The 24,735-nt window shown below is 43.0% G+C and overlaps 2 protein-coding genes across 3 annotated transcripts in view; one reads left to right on the forward strand and one right to left on the reverse strand.

Annotated features, from left to right (window-relative positions):
• The window catches only part of LOC137638309 (uncharacterized), a 102,394-nt gene that overhangs the window by 58,421 nt on the left and 19,238 nt on the right, over positions 1-24,735 (forward strand). For both annotated transcript variants that reach the window (XR_011044025.1, XM_068370369.1), the window contains one exon: positions 4,856-5,024. The gene's annotated coding sequence lies outside the window, so the exon portion shown is untranslated. The remainder of the gene's footprint in view (positions 1-4,855; positions 5,025-24,735) is intronic.
• Positions 7,223-9,113, reverse strand: LOC137637507 (uncharacterized). The gene is made up of 3 exons (XM_068369681.1): positions 8,883-9,113; positions 8,536-8,759; positions 7,223-8,081 (listed from the first exon to the last, which is right to left on the reverse strand). Exons 1-3 carry the CDS (start codon positions 9,028-9,030, stop codon positions 7,785-7,787), a joined length of 669 nt encoding a protein of 222 aa, XP_068225782.1. The 5' UTR covers positions 9,031-9,113; the 3' UTR covers positions 7,223-7,784.

Genomic DNA, 24,735 nt, shown 5'->3' on the forward strand with positions numbered 1-24,735 from the left:
AGCAGACCTACCAGCGCAGCAGACCTACCAGGACCTACCGATATACTAGCGCAACCATGCACTGCAACGTAGTCCTTTAGACTTCGGTCCTGGACATTAATGCGGACCTTTCTACGGTCCCCATCGGTGGATGCTCGCCCTTCCAAAGGGCACATCCCAGTTCATGATCGTCCTGCCAGCTGACCTGCCAACCTACTAGAGCGACACGCATGCTCCAACAGTCTCCCGTGCGCACGCGCTCCAACAGTCTTCCGCGCGCGCGCGCCTTCCGACAGTCTTTGCGCACGGGCGCCGATGATCTCCCACGCGTGCGCGCGCTCCAACAGTCTTCCGCTCGGGCGTCGATGGTCTCCCGCGTACGCCAACGATCTTCCGTGCGCAGGCGCCGATGGTCTCCCGCGCGCACCGATGATTTTCCACGCGCGCGCCAATAGTCTTCCGCACGAGCACCGACAGTCTTCCGCACGAACGCCGACGATCTTCCGTGCGCGGGCGCCGATGGTCTCCTGCGTGCGCGCCGATGATTTTCCGCGCGCCAATTATCTTCCGTGCTCGAACGCCAACAGTCTTGCACGCGCCAACAGTCTTCCGCGCGCCAACAGTGTACCGCACATGTGCGCTGACATTCCTCCGGGTGCGCGCCGATGGCTTTCCGTGTTGGCGGCCTTCCGCATATGCGCGCGTGCACGCGCCAACGGTATTCCACGCGCGGGTACCAAAAGTCTCCCGCGCGAACACTTGTTGGCCTTCTGTATGCACGCACCCCAATGATCTTGCGCTCACGCAGCCTTCCTCGCGTGCGGGCGCTGATGGTCTTCCGCATGCGCGTCCAATAGTCTCCACATAGTACTCGCGCCAATGCACCTGCCCTTGCGCAACCAGTCACACGCTTCAGCACATTCTAGGGAGAATGCACAAAACTACACCGTGCCTTACTGCGCGCCAGCGCTCTTCCGCACTTTCCTGCGCAGTTACGGTCTCAGATCCAATGCACCAGCTCTTGCCAAAGAGTCGGGGCTCGCAGATCCAATGCACCAGCTCTTGTCTAAGAGCCAGCACTTGCCTGCTCTCCAGGCAGGAATTGAGCACCAGCGTCATCCTGTGTGCCATCGCTCCAGTACTCTCATACACACTCGCCCAATAGGCAGTAAAAAGGAATAAAACTTTTGGACAGGTCACCATTCCTCCCCGCAGACACACAAACATTGCCACCTGGAAAGAGGAATCAGGCTTCACAGAAGGTTTCAAGATCCCGAAGATTCCATCCTACAAGGGGAATCGAAACGGAGAATCCTTGGTCCCTGTCTCTTCTGAAGTTTCTTTTTTCCTTGACAGACCACCGTCAGCAAACGGGAAAGCATCAACAGTCTGATCTCTAGATCACTGTTTGCTGATGGCTAGTTCACAGTTTACTGATCGCTAGGTCAACGATCACCAGATTGCCAATTGCTAGCTCAATGCTGATCTTTGACCTCTTGTCCCTCCAATGACTAAAGATCTCCAATTGCTAGCGTTTTCAATCACCTATTGCTAGTCAATAACCAGTCATCAGCTTGCTGATCACTAAATCACCGATGGGCAGCTCATCTTTCTTCAATCATTGAACTTAGCTTGCTGATCTCTGACCAGCCCATCATTCAGCTTGCTCATCTCTGACCAACCAGGGGGACCATAATCAGCTTGCTGATCTCTATCTCACCATCGGCTCACAGACCACTAATTCATCGGTCATCGGCAATTTGCCAGCAGTTCGTGACTCGAACTTACTAGTCAACTGCTTCCTGTAATTTCCTAGATCAGAAGGTATATAGCATACTTCTCGCTACTGGCCATTTGCCATCACACTAAAGTGATCGGCAAACATTCAACAACCCTCATCAACGGGTTGCCAACAGGGAACTACTTGCGACCACTCTCCAACTGCACAGTAACCACGATACCCAACGGTTAACCATTGATTAACATTCGCCAGATTGATTCTATTCTAAGGAATAGCATCAATCCCATCAGGGCGCATGGCAAGGCTAGGCGTTGCCTTCCTTCTGTTAGTTAAAGGAATTCTCTCTCAAAGAAGAATTCTTACACTGGGTATCGCGCCTGATCCTTTACGACACGAGTCAAGACTCCAGCGTCGATAATCTTCCATGCAAGGAGCTGTCCCTTTGGGTCGATGTCCACACCATGTTGGAGTTCGAACAAGGGCTAAGACCTCAGGTCTTCATTTGCACACTGGACCTAAAGGACACTTACTCCCAGGTCCAAACCATCCATCTAGGAAGGTTGGAAGATTCAGTCTAGACAAACAAGAAACACCAGTTCAAGGCACTGCTTCGGTCTTTCCACTACACCCATCCTGGTCTCACAGGATCGGCTTCTGTCTCCTCTGTCTCAGGACGACTGACTGACCTTAGCAGACTCAGTGGCAACCTTGCATTAACACTGGAACTTCTGAAGTCTTTTTACCAAGATCCAGTGATCAGGGTAAACCTATGGAAGTCTTCCCTACTTCCCTCCCAGAAGACTGGTGTATCTGGGAATGATTCTAGACACTAATCTCCACAAAACCTTCTCGAAACGAGAACAACTCCCATTCCAAGAGACTTGAGTCAGAAAAAGAAGAGAGGAGGGACCATAGTGCTGCACCACACGACCTCAGCCCTCTGGACAGAGCCCGAAAGTACCTTCACTTAAATCTCTTAAGAGATGAAGGCCAACTTTCCGGTCCTTCAGCAGCCTCATCGGTTCCTAACAGACCACTCTGATGTGATGGACGACACACCACATAGAGACACATCGACAAGCAAGAAGGAACTTGCTCGTAGCCTCTTCCCACCTAACAGTATGAACACTAAGATGAGCCAAAGTCCGTTCGGTGCCACTATAAGCCCGTTTCATTCCAGACTGGAAGAACGTGCTCGCCGACAATCTGTGCACAGCATCTCAGATAAGGTATACCCAATGGACTTTGGATCACCATGTAGCCAACAAAATTCCGACTTTACGAGGTCCTCCAACTAGGGGTCTGTTCGCAACGCTCCTGAATCTCAGGCTACCATTGCTCACCAGCCCTAGACCCCAAGGCTCTCTGGCAACAACGGTGGGTACAACAGTGACGTTTATGTCTCGTCCCTGTTTTATCTGGAGAAGGGCACTCAAGAAGGCTAGAACATCGGTCAACCTCTCAAGGACTCTCCTAGCTCCGCTATGGCATTATGCAGAACGGTTTCCAAACCTTTTGCAGCTCCTGATAGAGTGTCCAAGAGACCCCTCTCCACATCACAGACAACCTACTTCGACACCTACCACAAGCTATAGCTTTGCTATGATTGTACGCCTGGAGACTACCCAATACCTATTTGCGAAAAGGTTGTCTAGATATCTGAGGAATTCCTCAGCATCAGTCTACCAGGCAGTATAACGTCTTGTGTGGTTGGTGTCATGTGAAAGTGTCTCTCTCCACTCGATTCCAGCAATAGCAGAATCCTCGAGTATATATACAAGAGGAAGAGACCCCCTATTCAGTTCCGACAGGTAAAGATGATCACTCAACCTTAATCCTTCACCTTCAAACTGAAAGAAAAGGGACACCCTCTCATCGATAGACTTTTCCTAACTCGTACGGACTTATAACTTGCCTTTCCCCAATCGGAATTGAGACCTTCCTCTCGGAACATGGTTCAAATCTCCAATCCCTAAAGGGACCTCCTTATGTTCCACTTCACCAGGCAACAAATTTTCTCCTGATTTAAGAACACAATGTTCCTACACACTCGGACAGCAACCATACGAGTCAAGGAACTTCATGGTCTCTCTTTCGACATCGCCCATTATTGAGAAGGGCGAAAGACAATGTTCAGTTTCGTCCCTGAGTATGTCGCCAGACACAGTCTCCAGAGGTGACGGATCCTACACAAGTCTCAACTCAGTAACGGACGATCCACATCATCCATTACTGTACCCAGGGTAAGGTATGAGACTTTACCTAAAGAAAACGGCAACAGCCCGCCCGGGTCCCTCCTCTTGTCATCCTCACTGGGAGAGACTAGAGGAGGATCACCGAAACATCATCTCGACATGACGACTCACAGTGTCAGGGGCATAACCATGCCCCTGGTCCTTCTTAGCAGATTACTCTGTGACGCAGGTTTTACAAGAAAGGATGTGAATGCTCCAGGTGACTTTCACAACCTTTCTCCTGCAAGACGTGACCCACAGGAACTCGATACGATCTCTATCGGTTCTGTGGTGGCTGCACAACAGCTGGTTGTATACCTCAAGCTCTTTATTGGACAAGTAGCAGAAGGTTGAGGTCACTGTTACCCGGTTTTAGTCTGCGTGAATGAAAAGATTTGACTGGCTCTTATTCTTTTCTTCATCCTACCCTCGTGGGGAAAGCAGCATCCTGGGTTCTCTGCATAAGCTGACCTCAAACCACTGCAGGTAAACCATGTTGCCTTGTGTACCTAGTATTAAGCTAACACTTGCATCCCCATACCCTGGCGAGGTGGTATTGGGAAGTCTTGATTACATCAGGTTTTTCCTACATAGATTCGGAATAACTTTACCTAGACAGTCACACTTCTGCACGTCTCAACACACAGCTTGCGTAGGCCGCGGACCTTGCGTAGCAAGGTTTAGCTAGGGCAGGGACTCCTTATTTTTGAGTGCTAACATTCGATAATACAGTACTAAGTAGCTTATGGAATGATGTAGTGTAGTTAAAACTTTGCTTGAATTACATTCTCCTATTGAAGGACTCAGGTTTATATACTTAGGATAAATACAAATGACTGTACTTTGAAAATTTGTTATAGACTGATGATTTGTCTAATTCATTGAGAAACCATTCCTTCAGAAACATCGACCCCACATAAAAGTGGGAAAAGATGCAGACGAAGAAGAAGAAGAAAAGTGTGGGACAGAGGTAGATGGAGAACACTGGCCAGAAACATCAACCCCACAAAAAAGTGGGAAAAGATGCAGACAAAGAAGAAGAAGAAGATTGAGAAACCATACCATCAAGGGTAGGTTAAGTAGTTGAGCCATGGAGATGGAGGCAGCCCTTTGTCAAACTGTGCTCTGTGTTGTAATTTATGTAAGGTTAGGTAGAGTGTCCATCCTTTTTATTTTTATATACATAAATGATACCCCTGAGGTCTTCCACCATTGTGAGATATGTGGGATTTTTGCAAATGTCTCCGATATTTGCAAACCAACTTGCATTTGTTCTCTCACTAAATACAAACTAACGCTATTTATAGGGGATATTACGCTCGGCGAAGCTGAAAGGCGAGCCATTAGACTTTAAGCGAGGGTTAACCACCCTCTCGCTATTTAGCGGGGGTATTTGAGGGGTTAGTAGCTACCCCGCTCACTCACACATCTAGGCTGTGAACCCACTTTGCTTTTGGCTCGGGGGGAGAACGGACGTTGCTGCTCTTCCCCTTACCATTATTGACTTGCCATTACTGACTGATTGCTTTTTTCTATTTCTTTTCAGTTTCTTTTCAGTGTGTATATGTGCTCTCTCCTTGGCCGTTCTCATGCAGGCATGTCATCCGCATCTGCTGTTTCCTGCCCCCTGTGGGCAGCGTTGTGACCAGAACAACGCTTACCCTAAATGCCGAGAGTGGTATGCCTCTCAGTGAGAGAAGTATGGGCCCCGGTAGAAGAAGTAATCCTAAAGAGATTCTTTACCTTCGGGGTCCTCTTCAAATTTAAAGAAATCTAGGACTTCTTTTTTGACCACCCAACCTCTTCCCAAAGCTCCTGTGTTCTGTAACTGGAATTCAAACCTATGCTATTTATTTAGGGGGGATTACTTTCTGTGAAGCTGAAATGACAAGCCATTAGAATTTAGCGAGGGTTAACTACCCATATCGCTTGTTAGCGGGGGTAGCTTGCTCCCACTCACACACCAGTGATTCAGCTAACTTTACTTTTGGCTCGGATGTAGACCGGTTGTTACCGCTCTTCCTCCTCACCTATTTTGGACTGCCATTAATTTTTGTCTTTTAACTTACTTTTTTCTTATATATATATATATATATATATATATATATATATATATATATATATATATATATATATATATACACATATATATACACATATATACACATATACAGTGAACCCTCGCTACTTCGCGGTTCGACCATCTCGGATTCACCACTTCGCGGGTTTTTTCCATAACCCATATATTTATACATATCGCGGATTTTCCGGAAATTTCGAAAATACCGCGAAATCTGAAGACCCCAAAAACGATATTTCATTACCTGTAATTACATTAATACTGTAATTAGTAATATCTGCTCTTACTGATTTTTCATTGCATTACATATGATACAGTAGGGTCCCGAATTACACGAGAATTTGGTCGATGAAAGGCCTCGTGTAATTGGAAATTCGTACATTTCGAAACACATCATGGCGGCAAACAGCAACCTACCCGTCAATTTTTTTTTCACTCCATTTCTAGCTTTCTAGCTATATATATACTGTGTGTGTATGTATGTGTGTGTGTGTATGTCTGTGTGTGTGTGTATATATATATATATATATATATATATATATATATATATATATATATATATATATATATATATATATATATATACTGTAGCTTTTATCTTAACAATACTGTAAGAAATCCTTCTTATAGATTTTTTTTATAAAATACTGTACAAAATTTCTTTAATGGATAAATAAAACAATAAAAAGTTGTTAAAGTTTTGATAATTTTCTATGCCTGTAGTATTTACTATTTTCCGAATAACGTAGAATTATTTCCTATCGATACAAAAAACAAAAAAGGGTTTTCAAGGTTTGATACAGTATCTAGCTATAGATACAAAAATACAAAAAAACAAAAAAGGGCTTTCAAGGTTTGATACAGTATCTAGCTATAGATACAAAAATACAAAAAAACAAAAAAGGGCTTTCAAGGTTTGATACAGTATCTAGCTATAGATACAAAAAAACAAAAAAGGGCTTTCAAGGTTTGATACAGTATCTAGCTATAGATACAAAAATACAAAAAAACAAAAAAGGGCTTTCAAGGATTGATACAGTATCTAGCTATAGATACAAAAATACAAAAAAACAAAAAAGGGCTTTCAAGGTTTGATACAGTATCTAGCTATAGATACAAAAAAACAAGAAAGGGCTTTCAAGGTTTGATACAGTATCTAGCTATAGATACAAAAATACAAAAAAACAAAAAAGGGCTTTCAAGGTTTGATACAGTATCTAGCTATAGATACAAAAATACAAAAAAACAAAAAAGGGCTTTCAAGGTTTGATACAGTATCTAGCTATAGATACAAAAATACAAAAAAACAAAAAAGGGCTTTCAAGGTTTGATACAGTATCTAGCTATAGATACAAAAATACAAAAAAAACAAAAAAGGGCTTTCAAGGTTTGATACAGTATCTAGCTATAGATACAAAAAAACAAAAAAGGGCTTTCAAGGTTTGATACAGTATCTAGCTATAGATACAAAAATACAAAAAAACAAAAAAGGGCTTTCAAGGTTTGATACAGTATCTAGCTATAGATACAAAAATACAAAAAAACAAAAAAGGGCTTTCAAGGTTTGATACAGTATCTAGCAATACTGTAGTTAAAAATTACAGTATACCGTACTGTATATCCATCATGACACACACGTAAACACGGCCACTAGGCGCAAGTGTGCACTAGGCTGCTGTACGATAATCAATCGTAATTTTCTGCCAGAAAACATCTTTAAAAAAACATTTTATTTAGTTCAATATTTTATCTATCCATCCTCTCCTAGAAAACCTTCAAACTCCTCCATATCATCCTCTGTGAAGAGTTCTTCTAGAGAAGGAAGGCTTTGAAAAACATTTGAGGTTGAGGGGACGGCCGGATCAAGGACTACGGGCTGAGCAGGCTCGTCGTCGTCGTCACTCACGTTAGGCCTAACGTTAGGCCTAACGAATTTTGTTATGAGTGCCTGCTTCAACTTGTTCTGCTTCTGAATGTGAAGATCGAAATAATACCTAAATGTTTGGTCAGCACCCTGAATCATTTCAGCTTTCCGAACCTCACAAATCTGTAATGAAAAGTAAAATAAATATTAAGAAATGAACTTGAAAATTAGTTTTGAACGAACGATTCTCTCTCTCTCTCTCTCTCTCTCTCTCTCTCTCTCTCTCTCTCTCTCTCTCTCTCTCTCTCTCTCTCTAAGACATAAACGTTTCTGTTGCGCATTTTCACTATGTAATCGGTTACATATAAATGTATTACTTCACCATAAAAAATCAACTGATATAAATTCAAAATGTTATATAAATATACAATATCTTTAAAAGATATACAGTAACTCCAAAATTCAACATGAAATGAGTTTCTTGAAATGTCTTTAACGAACGTCTCTCTCTCTCTCTCTCTCTCTCTCTCTCTCTCTCTCTCTCTCTCTATTTTACATTTTCATCAAAATGTATATCAATGAAAAAAAAAAAACCGATTGAATGCCAAGAGTTAATTAAGCAAGTTAAGGTACTAACTTCATTTTCGGCAATAGTGGATTTCAAGATGTCGATTACTGCCAGAATGGAGGACACTTGGTGCATTGAAAGGTCCTTAGGAGCAGCATCATCTGTTGGCTGCTGTTGAGGTTCTTGTTGAAGAGTATCCTCGACTGCAGCGGCACTCATAATATCTTCCTCTGTTGCTTCTTCCCCTCCAGCATGTATTTCTAGGAGGTCGTCCTCGGCCACATCACCAAAACCTGTGAAAATACAATCAATACATTTATCATATAGAATTTTGAACAAGATATATAAAAGTTGTGTCAAATGATTCAGGAATGTACTGTATGTACAGTAAAAGAAATCGGGAAAAAATACTGTACCTGGTACTAGACGAGCTTCCTGTACGGCGGCTGCAAGAACATCACGTGATTGCTGAATTGGTTGCGTAATAGGAGGAACGAGGTGGGGAGCCAGCTTCAACCACCCATGCCTGATCGTTGCCACATTTAAGCCTTCCCATGCTTTCATAAGGTGGTCTACTACATGTTTTACAGTAAATTTCCTCCAGAATTCGTGCACTGTGAGTAAATCTTCGTTTACTTCTTCCTCCATTGGCTCATCCACGTCTGAATCATCTTCAATCATCTGTTGAGCCTCGATATTACACTCCGTACATCTCCGAAAATCTCGGAACACAGTTTTGTGATAGAGAGCTTTAACACAAGCGATGATTTCCTGAAAACAAAGGAAATAAAAATGATTAAGACAATTGTTATTTATAGCTTGCCCTCAACCCCCCTAATTCATTATGTTTAAATTCTCTCTCTCTCTCTCTCTCTCTCTCTCTCTCTCTCTCTCTCTCTCTCTCTCTCTCTCTCTCTCACAATTTTCCTCAGAAAACGATACTCTTTACTTTGCCATCGAAATTCTCTCTCTCTCTCTCTCTCTCTCTCTCTCTCTCTCTCTCTCTCTCTCTCTCTCTCTCTCTCTCTCTCTCTCTCTCTCTCATGCAATAATAAGAACTCACCTGATCTAAGGGTTGTAGAAGAGAAGTTGTGTTAGGAGGAAGAAAGACGACACGAACGTTTGGGTGTAAGCCATCCAAAAACGAAGGGTGTGCAGGGCAGTTGTCCAGAGTCAAGATGACTTTAAATTCACGGCCATCTTGAAGGCACTTCCGACGGGCGTCAGGAACAAAGCAGTTGAGGAGCCAATCTTGGGAAATGGTCGAATTTATCCATGCCTTTTTTGAGGACCTCCAGTACACGGGTGCATTTTTCATATCTTGAAGATGGTTGTAGCATCGAGGGTGTTTGGCTGTGTGCACGACAAGGGGCTTCATCTTATGGGTGCCGGTGCTATTGACACAGAATAGCACAGTTAATCGAGATTTGTCCGTTTTCCTCCCTCGTGCCTGCTTAACATTTTTAGCTAAAAATGTTGTTTTTGGCATCCTTTTGTACTGGAGGCCCGCCTCATCCATATTGTAGACAGCATCCGGGTGGTATCCTCCATCTTCGATTATTCCCTTCAGGATGGCAGGGAATTCCTTGGCTGCAATTTCATCCGCAGAGTTCCTCTCCCCCGTCATGTTAAGATTCCGTATACCCTTCCTCTCTAAAAACCTGTAAAGCCAGCCGGTTGACGCCTTAAAGCCAGATGGTAACACGTTGTGTTTCTTGCATATCAGGCTGTAGAAACTCTTTGCTTGGTCCATGATAGTCTTTTTGTCTAGGCCGACACCTTCGCTCTCCTTCCTGTTTATCCATAGAACAAGAAACCGCTCCATCTTGATAAGCTCCTTGCTATTCGTGGATGTATAACTCCTTGAGTCCAAGCTGGATGATCCATAGGAGTCGCACATTTTCAAAATTTGATCTTTATTCTTCAAAATGGATCTCACTGTAGACTCACTCATATTCAGCTGACGGCCAATAGCACAGTTGTTTTTTCCTTCTGCTTTCAACTTAATGACAAGCTTTTTCGTCTCGATGGGATAAGTCTTTCTTTTTGGCTTAAGGGTCGGTGCAGACATGATGGGAATTATCGGAATGACTCGAATGAGTGCAGATCTTCACAGTGCGATAACTAGTTAGCAACTGAGAATAAAAAAAATAAAAAGGCCGATTGACAACGCTGATGAAGAGGATATCGAATACCGATTTTTCCCTAATTGATTTTTTTCTACGTTCTGTCTAATCCAATGTACAGTACTGTACATTCTTATGTAAAGGGCGAACCCCAACATTTCTTGATGCTGCTACACTTTAATTATAGATATTTTACCACCTATTTATAATCTTTATTTATAATAACATCTTTAGTTAAAGCTCTTCAATATCACTTTCAGGAGTAAATGCGTTTATGATCGACGATGAAACGTAAATAAAACGTTTTCCTTTTAAGGAGGCGTTTTTTTAGGGAAAAAAAACACGAAACAAAATTGCTCATATTTCATTTATTTTGATTTTCTAAGGATAAATAAAACAACATTAATTATAACATTATTATTACATAGTACCTGGTAAGATATCTTTTGCCGCAAAAGTTAACCTATAGACAGATGTTAAAATTGGTTAGCGAGGTCGTTATGATCGGCGATGGAACGTACTAAACAAAGTAATGGGTTTGGTTGTAGTGACATGTTTGGCAGTAGCATGATATAAAATAGTCTTTATTTAATTTATTTTTTTGTTTCAAAAGTACTATATAAAAGAATTTCAAACAATTTAGATGAAACGGAGCACAACGCACTACTGCTGGATGATAGCGGTAGTCTTGCGAACGAAAGCAACAAAGGTGTTTGTTGATTTTTTTTTTTTTTGGAAACTTTTCAATATTTCAAATGGCACCGTTGATTTTGATGGTTTTTAATTTAAAGTTTAATGAATAAGGATTTTTCACCATAATCACAACGTAAGTATAAAAATTAATTAGTACAAATATGGAATATTATACATACAGATGGGCAAACCTTAACATTTTTCATACAAAACTAGTCTTAAAATGTTTGAACAGAAATCTTACTCTCACATTCTTCCCCCCCCCTTCTCAGACATCGGGGAACCATCACCACCCCCCCCCAATACAATTAAGAAAACAATAGATTTCCTACGCTTCGCGGTGCTTGACTCGCGGATTTAGAATGCTCCTCGCAGATACAGGAAATTTAATTTTTTAAAACTATCGATCGCGTAATTGAGGAATCGCGTAATTAGAACACGTGTAATTCGGGACCCTACTGTATATAATTCAGCACAGAAAGAAATAAAACACGAAAAGAGAATGTGATCATACGATAATTCAGTACTGTATACAGTACGTAGTAAAATTAAATCGAACATGAAACGCAAATCAGATGCAGTCATACCATATTAGAATGGTGTAAGGCTGCTGATGGCTACTACTGTACTACAAATGTAATGGATGTGCTTCTTTTCCATGAATCTTTTGTATGTATACGTACGTAGTACTGCATCCAATAATATTCTTTGTTGCAAAAATCACATTTCGAATAAGCGTACGAGAGAGATAGAGAGAGAGAGAGAGAGACACACATCCTACAAAAGAATAAAATAGCATACGTAAAGCTATTATTATTATTGTTATTATTATTATTATTGTTGTTGTTGTTAATAAAATTATAATTATTATTATTATCATTATCATTATTATTATTACTGTATTATTATCATACGATAATTCAGTACTGTATACAGTACGTAGTAAAATTAAATCGAACATGAAACGCAAATCAGATGCAGTCATACCATATTAGAATGATGTAAGGCTGCTGATGGCTACTACTGCACTACAAATGTAATGGATGTGCTTCTTTTCCATGAATCTTTTGTATGTATACGTACGTAGTACTGCATCCAATAATATTCTTTGTTACAAAAATCACATTACGAATAAGCGTACGAGAGAGAGAGACACACACACATCCTACAAAAGGATAAAATAGCATACGTAAAGCTATTATTATTATTGTTATTATTATTATTATTATTGTTGTTGTTGTTAATAAAATTATTATTGTTATTATTATCATTATTATTATTATTACTGTATTATTATCATTGTTTATTATTATTATTATTAATACTGTACGTACAGTATACGCGGGGTATCTTGTACTTTGAGTTGGTAACCTACGCATCATATAAGACGGGTTGTGATTGGTTCAAGCGCTGATAGATGACGAATCAGAACTCAAGTTTTGTTATCTAGCACGTGATTGGTGTTTTGCCTGCATCTCCAGCTTCCAGCCTCTGTTCGCGGCCACTTTCTCTTACGCCGTATCGCTGAGTAGACGTTCTTAAGTTTGTGAAGTTTAATCTGTGCTGTGTGCGACTGTTTTAAGTTGAACTTTTTGTTGAACTTTCTGTGTAAATCCTACTGTACAATGCCTCCCAAGCGTTCTGCTTCTACTAAGGCTGGTAGTGAGCCTAAACGCCACCGAAGGATGATGACGATTGCTGAGATGGTGACGCTTCTCGATATGTTGAAAGACGGTAGAAGCTACGCAGCCGCAGCGCGCCATTTTGGAATCAACGAATCCACTGTTCGCTATATCAAGAAGGACGAGGCGAACATTAGAAAGACGGCTGCAATCACCTTTAGCAGATCAGCGAAGCGAGTCGTTACAATGCGTAATAAAACGATCGTACGCATGGAAGGTGCTTTAGCTGTGTGGATTGCCGACTGCCGGAAGAAGAACATAGCCTTGGATACGAACACCATCCGAACAAAGGCTTTGAGCTTGTATGAGAATTTTGCTGCAAAGGAACCTCAAGACGACGACGGCAACCATGCTGAAGAAGATCATGATGCAGATGAGCCTCAACCAGGGACATCCACTGATTCCCAGCCTCAGAAACAACGTTTTACCGCCAGCAAAGGATGGTTCGCGAAGTTTCAGAAACGCTTCGCCCTGAAAAGCGTTTCCCTGCATGGCGAGGCTGCTTCGGCTGACACTGCCGCTGCTGAAACTTACGTGAACTTATTGCCGAAGGTGGATACAAGCCGGAACAAGTGTCTAATATGGATGAGACCGGCTTGTTTTGGAAGAGAATGCCGTCGCAAACTTTCCTGTTCAAAGAGGAAGCCAAAGCCTCTGGCTTTAAAGCATTCAAGGATCGCGTTACCCTCGTGATGTGTGGCAATGCTGCTGGATTTTTGCTAAAGCCGGGGCTTATTTATAAGTCAAAAAATCCTCGCGCTTTGAAAAATAAGAATAAGAATCTCCTTCCCGTGTACTGGATGCATAATCCAAAAGCATGGATTACAAAGATGCTGACCTCCAACTGGTTCCACCAGTGTTTCATCCCGCAAGTCAATGAATATCTCGTAGAGAAGGGCTTGCCATTCAAGATCCTTCTCTTTATGGATAACGCTGGTGGACACGCAACTGACCTGTCGCGTGAGGGCGTTCAGGTTGAGTTCCTGCCACCCAACACCACGTCATTAATTCAACCGATGGACCAGGGGGTTATCAGGGCGTTCAAGGCCCTCTACACGAAGAATACCTTGGCGGACCTCGTTGCGTGTGTGGATGCTGCCCAAGATGATGAGGATGAAGATTTTAACTTGAAGGCGTACTGGCTGCAGTACAGTACACCATAGCCACGTGCCTGAAGAATATCCAGAAGGCACTTAGGGAGATGAAACCTGCAACTGTGAAAGCGAGCTGGAAGAAGTTGTGGCCCCAGATTGTTTACGACGACGAGGGGTTTACTCCGTCGGAAATCCAACACTCTGCAATACGCAAATCTGTGCTGTTGGCTGCCATAATTGGAGGTGACGGGTTTGGCGACATGACGACTGAAGACGTCGACGAGTTGTTGGACTGCCATTCCCAGCCGCTGACGCAGACCTAGAAGACCTGACGAAATCGGCAAGCGAAGAAGAGAGTGAAACCCAGGAAGAGACCCAAGAAAATGTCGAAGAAACGGGCTTAACACTAGAACGGCTTGCCAAGGTCTGCAACCATATAAAGGAGGTGAAAGAAATGTTGCAAGAGTGGGACGAGGATATGGTTCGGTCTATGCAATTCTCCAACAAGGTCGATGACATCATGACTCCCTACAGGATGCTCTTAGATCGAAAAAAGAAGCAGCGGCAACAACTTCCGATCACAATGTTCTTCCAACCTCGCAAAAAAGAGCCAGTTCCTCCTGCTAGTACGCCTTCGGAAGAAATTGAAGAAATTGAAGAAGTTGAAGAGGTGTCCCAGGAAAAGACACCTCCGTCTGAAGAGACGTAAAATACTATGATTGGCTGCACAGTAGAAGACATCATCAGCTTCATCATCATCATTTCTACTGTGCAGCAAATTCATCGCCATCATCATTCAAGTTTTTCTTGAACTTCTTTCGTGGTGAGTACAGTAACAATCTTTATTTTTTACTTTAATATTCTAACATTTTAATATTTGTGCCTGTTTTATAGTTTAGTACTGTGTGCATTAAGTTAAAGGGAAGGTTTTAAAAGTCTACTTGTTGTAACCTATCATATTTTTTTTGTTTAAAATTTACATTTACGTACGTAAAACAATCTCTCTCTCTCTCTCTCTCTCTCTCTCTCTCTCTCTCTCTCTCTCTCTCTCTCTCTCTCTCTCTCTCGTAAATTGATATTTTTTGTTTAAAATTTACATTTACAGTACGTACGTAAAACAATCTCTCTCTCTCTCTCTCTCTCTCTCTCTCTCTCTCTCTCTCTCTCTCGTAAATTGTTTTCCTGCTTTGCTACGTACAATATGTACTGTACAGTACTGTATGATTTTATATAGATACGGTAAATTATATTTGTAAGGTAACATATTTTGTAAATGCTTTTACTGTAAATACTGTATCATTATTTATCACTTTCATCATGCGCGTTAAATGCCTTCTTTGTTCTGAGCGTGGTTGTTTACTGAGCGTACAGTACTTTATGACGCCGTCGTTTCAGGCGGCGTCATAAAGAAAAACATTTCATTTGGAAGTCCTAAGAAAAATTAAGTAAAACATTGGTAATAACAAAATCAACATACTGTATAATCAATATAATCGATGCAAAAACTAACCTATACATATATGTGTACACTAAATGAGTTTGTTTCTTCATTTTGATCAGAGATGAACGTAAACAAAACATTGGTTGCCATTTTTTATCGTGCTTTTTAGCGTGTTTAGGAAACTCATGATATAAAATCGCCTTTAATATTTGTGCCTGTTTTAGTTTAGGGTACTGTAGTACATGCATTAAGTGTTCTGTACATTAAAGGGTAGTTTGTTAACAGTACTACGTACAAGGGAAGGTTTTAAAAGTCCGAATATACATGTTAAATAAATAGGTGAATATGATGTCACTACTTCGCGGATTTTCACCTATCGCGGCAGGGTCTGGAACCTATCTACCGCAATATTTGAGGGTTCACTCTATATATATATATATATATATATATATATATATATATATATATATATATATATATATATATATATATATATATATATAAAACATTCTTATTGTTCATGTATATATATATATATAGAAATGTGAGTTTCCTTTTCAGTGTTTGTGCAGTGCGTGTGATAACGTATACGACAGGTTCTCAAGACACTTGTGCAAGGCCGGGGACCCTTCCCTTCCGACCTCTCCCCTCTTGTCCATCGGTCTTCCCGTCGGCTGATAACCTACCATTGATTCGGCCGCCGCCGCACGGGAATCGTCATCGTTTGCACCCTCCTCGTTCAGCTGTTATCTTCGCCTTTCCCTCTTCCACGGGGACCGTATGGATTACTGAAGGAAGGGAGTGTGGCCTTTCAGAGATTGACTTTGGTCTTTCTCTTCTCAAGGCCGTTCACTACTAACGGAGGAGCACCTTTAACTTTCCCAGGTTAGGTTGCACTCCCGAGGGAGTTTTTGTGATATATTCTATCTCATATTTCCTCAGTTAGCAATGCAGTTCTTCTTCGTTTGACTAAGAGAGCTGACGAAGCAGAGCTGTTCTGTTCATGCCTGGGGAATCTGCTGTCACTGCCGACCCTCAGAGGGCGTCATCCCTTCTCTTAGAAGTACTCCCGTGGCAGCACCTGATCAGCACTTCCTCTTCAAGAAACTAGTACCGGCTACACTTCCTCAGGCAGCCCTCTTAGCAGGTCATCTTAGAGCGCTACCAGAAGGTTCGCCTCCAGGGGTTGAACTACTTTTCCTTCCGAGGTAGAGTTTTCCTCCCCAGGTGTGGGATTGTTTTCCCCTTCCAAGGGAAAACTTCCCTGCATTTTCTTCACTTATTCGATTCCGTCTGCAGTTGCTGTCTTCGCCCAGACTACACTCCCCTCTTGCTGAGTCTCTCTTCCTTTGGGGGCGGAGCATAGCCTTGGGCAAGTCTCTTCTGCGAAGTGATCACCTCTTTTGTTCGCGAGAGGGGCCACTCATAGGGACTCCTCTTTGGAGGATTGCTACTGCTGAAGGTCAGCTTGCTGATCCACCGGCCCTCAGGGGCGTCATCCCTTCTCCTTAGATGTACGCCGTCACACCGGTGAAGAGACACATCTTTGGTTCTTCAGCAACGCAGCCTTCCCCCGCAGAGGAGCCTCCTCTTCCATCGTCTTCAGGCGTGCTCCTGACAATGCTGCAGCTAGTCCTGGACTCTTCTGTGGATCGTTCGCGATCTCCATTGGTGGATGTTCGCCCTTCCAAAGGGCACATCCCGGTTCTTGATTGTCCTACTAGCTGACCTTCCGTCGCCGTTCCTGTGTCTGGTACAGCCTCTTGAGGCCATATCTAGCGTGCAGCTATGTACCAATGTTCTCCAGTGTGCCAGCGCCCTGCAGTGCACCAGCGCTCACCAACATCTCGTCAGCGTCGGCCTGCTCCTTCATGGTTTCCAGAGTGCCCGTGCTCTCCAACTCGTCAGCGCTCTACAACGTTTCGGCGTTCAGCCTTCTGCTCATCCTCAGCGCCCTCCAATGCCCCAGCGATCTCCTGATCGGTGGCACTCTCCAGCGTAGCCTCGCCGTTCCAGGGAGCAGCGTTTGTCAGCTCGCCAGTGCTCACCACACTACCTACGCTCCCCAACGCAACTGCGTTCTCCAGCTCGAGCTTTTCAGCACTCATCAAAACCACAGTGTGCTCCTGCGTAACCTCGGTCTTTGGCTCGGCAACGCTCTCCTACACGACTGCGCTCTCCCAAGCCGCGGCGCTCTTCTGCGCGCCAGTGTTTGCCGGCAATTTTCAGCTCGCCAGCACTCGCCTTTTCACCTGCAGTTCTTCATTAGCTGCTCTTCAGCAACCTCCTTCACAGCACCAAACTGCGCACCAGCACTCTTCTGCGAACCCTCGCTCTCCTGTGCATTCTAAAGACACTGTGTAACAGTCTGTGCAGCGTCTTATTGCGCACCCGTGCGCATTCTAGGGAGACTGCGCAACACCCTACACAGCGCCTTACTGCGCGCCAACGCTCTCCGGTGCGCCACCGCGCTCTTGCGGTTTTGCGATTGCCAATGTGCCAGCATTCGCCAGTGCACCAGCACTCGCCAATGAGCAAGGACTCGCCACAGCGCCAGCACTCTTCTGCGCATTCACAGGAAACTGCACACCAGCATCCTCCTGTGCACCACTGTACTGCTCGCCAGCGCTCTCCTGCACATTCTGTGGAAACTACGCACCAGCATCATCTTGCGCAGCGCTCTCTGAATCGCCAGCGCTCCAGTACTCTCCTGAGCACTCGCACGAAAGGGAAAACTTTTTGACAGGTCACCATTGCCCCCATTCGCCTCCCCGCAAACGCATTACAGCTTGCCCACCGGGAAAAGAGGGAAGAGGCTTCACAGAAGGGTTCAAGATCCTGAAGATTCCTCTTCCAAGGCGGATCAACTGCATCTACCATCGGTCGAGACTCCTCACAGGGATCCCTTGGTTCCTTTCTCTTCAGGAGGTTTTTCTGACAGTACCACTCTCAGTAAAAACGATCTGGACGTTGCAAATGTCCTATCACAGATCGCCGATCACTAGCTCACTGACCGCCTTTCACTAGTCCGCCAATTGCCAATTACTTGCTCATCTTCCACTTTTCTTAAAGTTTTTATAGTTTATATTGGAAATATTTATTTTAATGTTATTGTTCTTGAAACATTTTATTTCCTTGTTTCCTTTCCGCACTGGGCTATTTTCCTTGTTGGGGCCCTTGGGCTTATAGCATTCTGCTTTTCCAACTAGGATTGTAGCTTAGCAAGTAATAATGATAATGAGAAATCATCAACCGACTGATTGCTAGATCACCGTTTGCTGATGGCTAGCTCATCTTTCTCTGATCATTGACCTCCAGTCTCGCCAATTGCTAATTATTTCCGATTGCTAGTGTGCTGATCGCCGATTGCTAGTCAATAACCAGTCATCAGTTTGCTGATAACTAGATCACCGATTGCCAGCTCGTCTTTCTAAGATTATCGACCTCAGCTCGATGATCTCTGACCAGCCAGTCGTCAGCTTGCTGATCTCTAGCTCGCTGATCTCTGATCAGCCAATCATCAGCTTGCTGATCTCTAGCTCGCTGATCGCCAGTCCTCGATCGAGCGCTGATCGTCAATGGCTCACCGATCACCAACTGACAATCATTAAACCATTCTGTTGTCTCTCAGGGCTCTCCAACCCAATTGCTAACTCATTAATCGTCAACCTTCCTTGGCTGACTGACCAGGCAGAAGGCGGTCTGGTCGTTAGCATCTTTGGTTTACAGATCGCCGAGTCACCGATCATCAGCATCTTTGGTTTACAGATCGCCGAGTCACCGATCATCGGCAGTTCGCCATTCACCAGCAGTTTGTCAATCAGACTTACTAGTCAACTTCCGCCCGTGGTTCCCTAGATCGGAAGGCAAACAACACACTTCTCGCTACTTGCCGTTCGCCATCACACCAATCCACTAAAGCGATCGACAGCCCCCATCAGGTGGCTTTTCGACAGGTGACTACTCGCGAGCACTCTCCAAATGCGTAGTAGACACGATACCCAGCCGTTAACTATTGATTAACATTCGCCAGACCGATGCTGTTCTAAGGAATAGCATCAATCCCGTCAGTGTGCGTTATAGGGTCAATCGTTGCCTTACCTACTTCTATCAGTTAAAGGAGTTCTCTTTCAGGGAAGAATCCTTTCACAAGGTATCGCATCCTATCCTTTCCTCCACGAGTCAGGACCCCAGCGTCAACACTCTCCCATGCGAAATGATCCGCAAGGAGCTGTCCTTTTAGGTCGGTGTCCACACCATGTTGGAGAAGTTCAGACAAGGGGTAAGACCACAGGTCTTCATGTGCACGCTGGACTTAAAGGGCACATACTTCCAGGCCCAAACCATCCATCTTCTAGGAAGTAGGAAATATTGGAGATTCAGTCTAGACAAACAAAAAATACCAGTTCAGGGCACGGTGCTTCGGTCTTTCCTCAGCACCCATCCTGGGCTCACAGGATCGGCTTCAGTCTCATCTGTTTCTGGACGACTGACTGACCCTAGCAGACTCGTTGGCAAACTTGCGTTAGCACCAGAACTTCTGAAGTCTTTTTACTAAGATTGGGTGATTATGGTAAACCTTTGGAAGTCTTCCTTACTTCCCTCTCAGAAGATTAGTATATCTGGGAATGATCCTAGACACCAATCTCCACAAAACCTTTTCATCAAAGACAGGATAACGAGGCTTAGAAAGGTTACAAAACTCTTTCTCAAGACAAGAAAAACTCCCAGCCCAGAGTGACTATTCCTCCTCAGACACCTATCCTCTCTTGCCTGTCTAGCCTCCAACGGCCGCCTCAGGATTTGTTCTCTCCAGTGGCGGCTTGAGTCCAATTGGAATCAGGCCTTCGAAGCCCCAGACATTCTGATCCCCATGGGACCAGAAGCTTGGATGAATCTCAAGGGATGAGTGTCAGTCGAGAATTTACAGGGTGGTGTAACCTTCTCCTCCTTCCCCACCCCTCGGACTTGATGCTGTACTCAAGCAGGCCATACGTGCAGAGGATTGTGTACGGGGGTCAACAGGACGAACCCGGCGCGATTAGCCTGTACTCTCATCCTGTCAGCATGTTTGACTGGACAGGCTAATCCCGTCGAGATTTCACAAGTTTGTAATATTATGCATTTCATTGCTCTTTGTTAGATTTTCCACTCATATTTTCATTCACCAAGTTATGATTTTCTTAAATTTCCTCTCCTTTTTCATAGTATAATTTATCTTTAAAACCCCACAGTATTCTGCCTTATCCGTGCAATAGTACTTTATCTTGTATTCTGATGATAAATAGATACTGAAACAAAAGATGAAAAATTAATATTCTGATTAAGTTTTATGAATTCTCTTCATAGGAAAAAATGAAGGTGTAAAATATGGATGGAGGATAAATTAAGTAGCTAATGATAATTTTATTAACTTATGCATAACTTTCTCACATTTTCTCTCTGCTTATATAAACGCAATCGTTCTCAAATTTCTATAAATTAACGCAGAAACAAGTATGCAGTAGTGCTTCAGCATAAGATAGTCTCCAGAAAGGTCTAAAAATCCATTTAGTATAATCCTCCCAGGAGACACTAGGGCTCTCAGATTAATGGAGATAAATGGAAAAGTTAATCCTATAATGACTTCAAGAGAAATAAGTACAGTAACACCTTAGCGGACAAATCACCACCACATAAAAGCCGACAGAGAATGCCTATCATGTTCCTTCATATGATTATTTCAAGTCAGATTTCATAGATTTATATTATTTGAAAAATAAAGAAAGTAAAAAGTACCAAAATTTGGCATTTTCAAAGTTAGATGTAGGCTACCAGTTCTACTTGATACCTGGTAACGTACCAAACTTAGTTAACAAGTACCAAAAACGTAACCATGTTGACCTATCCTGGGTGCCCAGTCCTCTTGAACTATGCAGGCTAGGCCATAGCATGTGTGGGCATTTCTCGCAGGATTGGAGCGTCCCTCCAGTCCTTAAAGATAAACCATACCGTCAGTTCTCTGCATGTATGGCCAGCTTTAGACACATCAAAAGAAGGGCCTCTGGACAGAGTCTGAAAGTACCTTCACTTAAATCTCTTAAGAGATGAAGGCCAACTTTCCGGTTCTTCAACAGCCTCATCAGTTCCTAACGGGCCACTCAGTGGTGTGATAAACGACAACACCACATAAGGGCTCACATCAACATGCAAGAAGGTACTTGCTCACGGCCTCTTCCTATTTAGCAGTATAAATACTAAGGTGGGCCAAAGTCCGCTCGTTACCACTATCAGCCCGCTTCATTCTAGACTAGAGGAATGTGCTCACCGACAATCTGTGCAAAAGGTGAACTGGATGGTTTTTGGATTACCTCATAGCCGACAAAGTCCCGACTTTATGGGGTTCTCCAACAATGGATCTGTTCGCAACGCCCTTGAACCTCAAGCTTCCGCTGCTCCCCAGTCCTAGACCCCAAGGCTCTCTGGCAAGAAGCGTGCCAACAACAGTGGGTACAACGACGACGTTTACGTCTCGTCCCTGTTTTTGTCTGAAGAGAAGGGTACTCAACAAGGCTAGAACTTCGGTCAGCCTCTCAAGGGCTCTCATAGCTCTGCTATGGCATTACGCAGAACGGTTTCCAAACCTTCTGCAGCTCCTGATAGAGCTTCCAAGAGAACCCTCTCCATGTCACAGACAACCACACTTCAACATCTACCACAAGCTATAGCTTTGCTACGATTGTATGCCTGGAGACTATCCAGTACCTTCTCTCTCAGAGAGGCTTTTCGCAATAAGTTGCGAAGATGTTGTCAGGATATCTGAGGAATTCCTCAGCATCAGTCTACCGGGCAACGTATAATGTCTTCTGTGGTTGGTGTCGTAGGAAAGCGTATCTCTCCACTCGATACCTCTATTCCAGTATTAGCAGAATCTATGAGTATATGCAGGAGGAAAAAACCCCTTTTCAGTTTCAGCAGGTGAAGATGATCACTCAACCTTGAGCCTCTCCTTCAAACTGAAAGGAAGGGACATCCCCTCATCGCTAGATCTTCACAAACTTAGCTATTCCCAGTCGGAATTGGAACCTCCCTCTCGGAACATAGTTCGAGTTCTCCCTCCGGTCTTTAAGGAGACCTCCCTTCCGTCCACTTCACCCGGCAACAAATTTTCACCTGGTTTAGAAGACAGTGTTCCTACACATTTTGACAGCGACCAAACGAGTCAAGGAACTTCTTGGTCTCTTTCGACATCGTCCATTCATGAAAAGGTGAAAAGCAACATTCAGTTTTGTCCCTGAGTTTGCTGCCAGACATAGTCTCAAGAGGTGACAGATCCTAGACGACAAGTCTCCACTCAGTAACTGACGATCCAGATCATCTGTTACTGTACCCGGGGTGAGGTTTGAGGCTCTACCTCTGTCACAGTGGATTTTTCTTTTTCTCCTGACATAAATTTTCGTTGTTCATCAAAAGTGAACTTGACATTCGACGTGTAAGAGAGAGAGACGTGATCCTTATCTAGTTTTATTCAGTTCAAAATGTTGTACACTGTTCCATAATTTGATCTTCTAGACTGAGTCCAAGATCACAGATCTCCCAGACTGATTCATGATCACAGGTCTCCAAGACTGGTTCCCTGTAATTATTACAGTTATTTAATTTTCTTATTCAAATAATAATGCCTACCTCTAAAAGCTTTGTAATAACAAAGAAAAAAATATAATTACTATGCTTCAGTTTCAAAACAAAATTACAGGATACTTCTATTTAATAATTTTACAATAATATGAAACTATAGTTTTCAAATTTCCTAAAGAACAAATAAAAGGTTTAAGAGGCAAAGGAAATCTTACAAGGTTAAGTGAGGTAAATTAGGCTAATATGCCCTTTAACGCAATATAGCATAGGCTAGGCCTCCTCAAACCTCTTTACAAATACCCTACTCAAGGTTTATAGGAAATTCTAGGCTAGGCTATAGAAGGTTTCTGTGGCCCCTGTGTCTAGGTTAGGGAGGGTATAGGAGGACATAGGTTAACTCATATACCTAATGACATTGAATAATTTTTATAGCCTAAACTATTTTCCAAAGGAAATATAACTATTCAATTGATAAGAAAAATATCTGCTGGGCTTTCAGAAACAATTGTATAGCCCAATCTAAGATCATAAACAATGGAATTTTCCATGGGAGAGAGGGAAAGGGGGAGTCCTGAGGTGTCCTACAGGTCGGCTACTTCGTGACGCCCTCTTGGCATTGAAAATAAATTTACATATAAGGAACCAATACTCTTTGTACAGTTAATATGGTTTTCAGGGAAACGAGGAGGTATTAATGTTACTAACATGTTCACATCCCCCTTTTTTTATAAAGAAAGGAATGTATCATACTCAAGTGAATAAATAGGGTGTCTTGTAAAATGATGCAACACGACCACGAGGGTGTATGCAAACTTTACAGGACATTGGCAAGCCAGTGCATCCATTCTGATCGCTTTTCCTCTCTATCTATAACATAATATTCCCTATCCTTATAATAATCTTCTAGATTATAACGAAGTCTTACCTTTGAAAAGGGATACGTCAATGTCTTATCTAATGACCCAAAACAAATATCTTTAATGGACGGGGAAGCATGCCCATTCGGCTTCTCCTACGTGTTTTTCTCATGCCAGTATGGCCAAAACGAAAATAAAAAGAACGACTCAAGACCACGTATTAGATAGAGAGAGAAAAACATAAGAAGGTAATGGCAATAATGTTACATGCATTCGTTGATGGAATAAATTTTCTTTAAATGATTTTTATAATCAATATTACTAACAGAGATAATTTTAAAGATATTAGAGTCGGATGATGAATCAATTTCACAGAAAAAAAATAAAAATACCAAAAGGATAACATTCTCCCATTACACCTTCACAGCCCACTACCTGAAAGACGTAACCCACAGGAGCATGGAAACCTTGTCTATTGGTCCTGTGGTGGCCGCACAATAAGTGATCTAATGCCTCAGGCTCCTTGATGGACAAGTAGCAGAGGGTTGAGAGCTGAGGTTACCCAGGTTAGTCTTGGGTGAATGAAAAGAATGTCTGGCTCACTTCTTTCTTTCTCCTTCTCTCCCCTTGGGGAAATAGCTTCGCAAGACCGAAGCATAGCTGACCTCACCCCTCTGCAGGTAAGAATCATTCCCCTTGTGCATCCTGGGTATGAATGAAGTCTCTTTTCTCGTTCAATGCTGTTTGTGGATTTTCCAC

Source organism: Palaemon carinicauda, chromosome 3, assembly GCF_036898095.1.
Source record: "Palaemon carinicauda isolate YSFRI2023 chromosome 3, ASM3689809v2, whole genome shotgun sequence".
Lineage (NCBI taxonomy): Eukaryota > Metazoa > Arthropoda > Malacostraca > Decapoda > Palaemonidae > Palaemon > Palaemon carinicauda.

What these genes read in the sequence shown, in the direction of transcription:
- LOC137637507 (XM_068369681.1), bottom strand. Translation starts at nt 9,030, where the DNA reads ATGAAAGCATGGGAAGGCTTAAATGTGGCAACGATCAGGCATGGGTGG. An exon ending in GGAAGCTCGTCTAGTACCAG is followed by an intron (nt 8,760 to 8,882) that starts GTACAGTATTTT and finishes GTATTTTCACAG; the next exon opens with GTTTTGGTGATGTGGCCGAG. An exon ending in CCACTATTGCCGAAAATGAA is followed by an intron (nt 8,082 to 8,535) that starts GTTAGTACCTTA and finishes TTTTCATTACAG; the next exon opens with ATTTGTGAGGTTCGGAAAGC.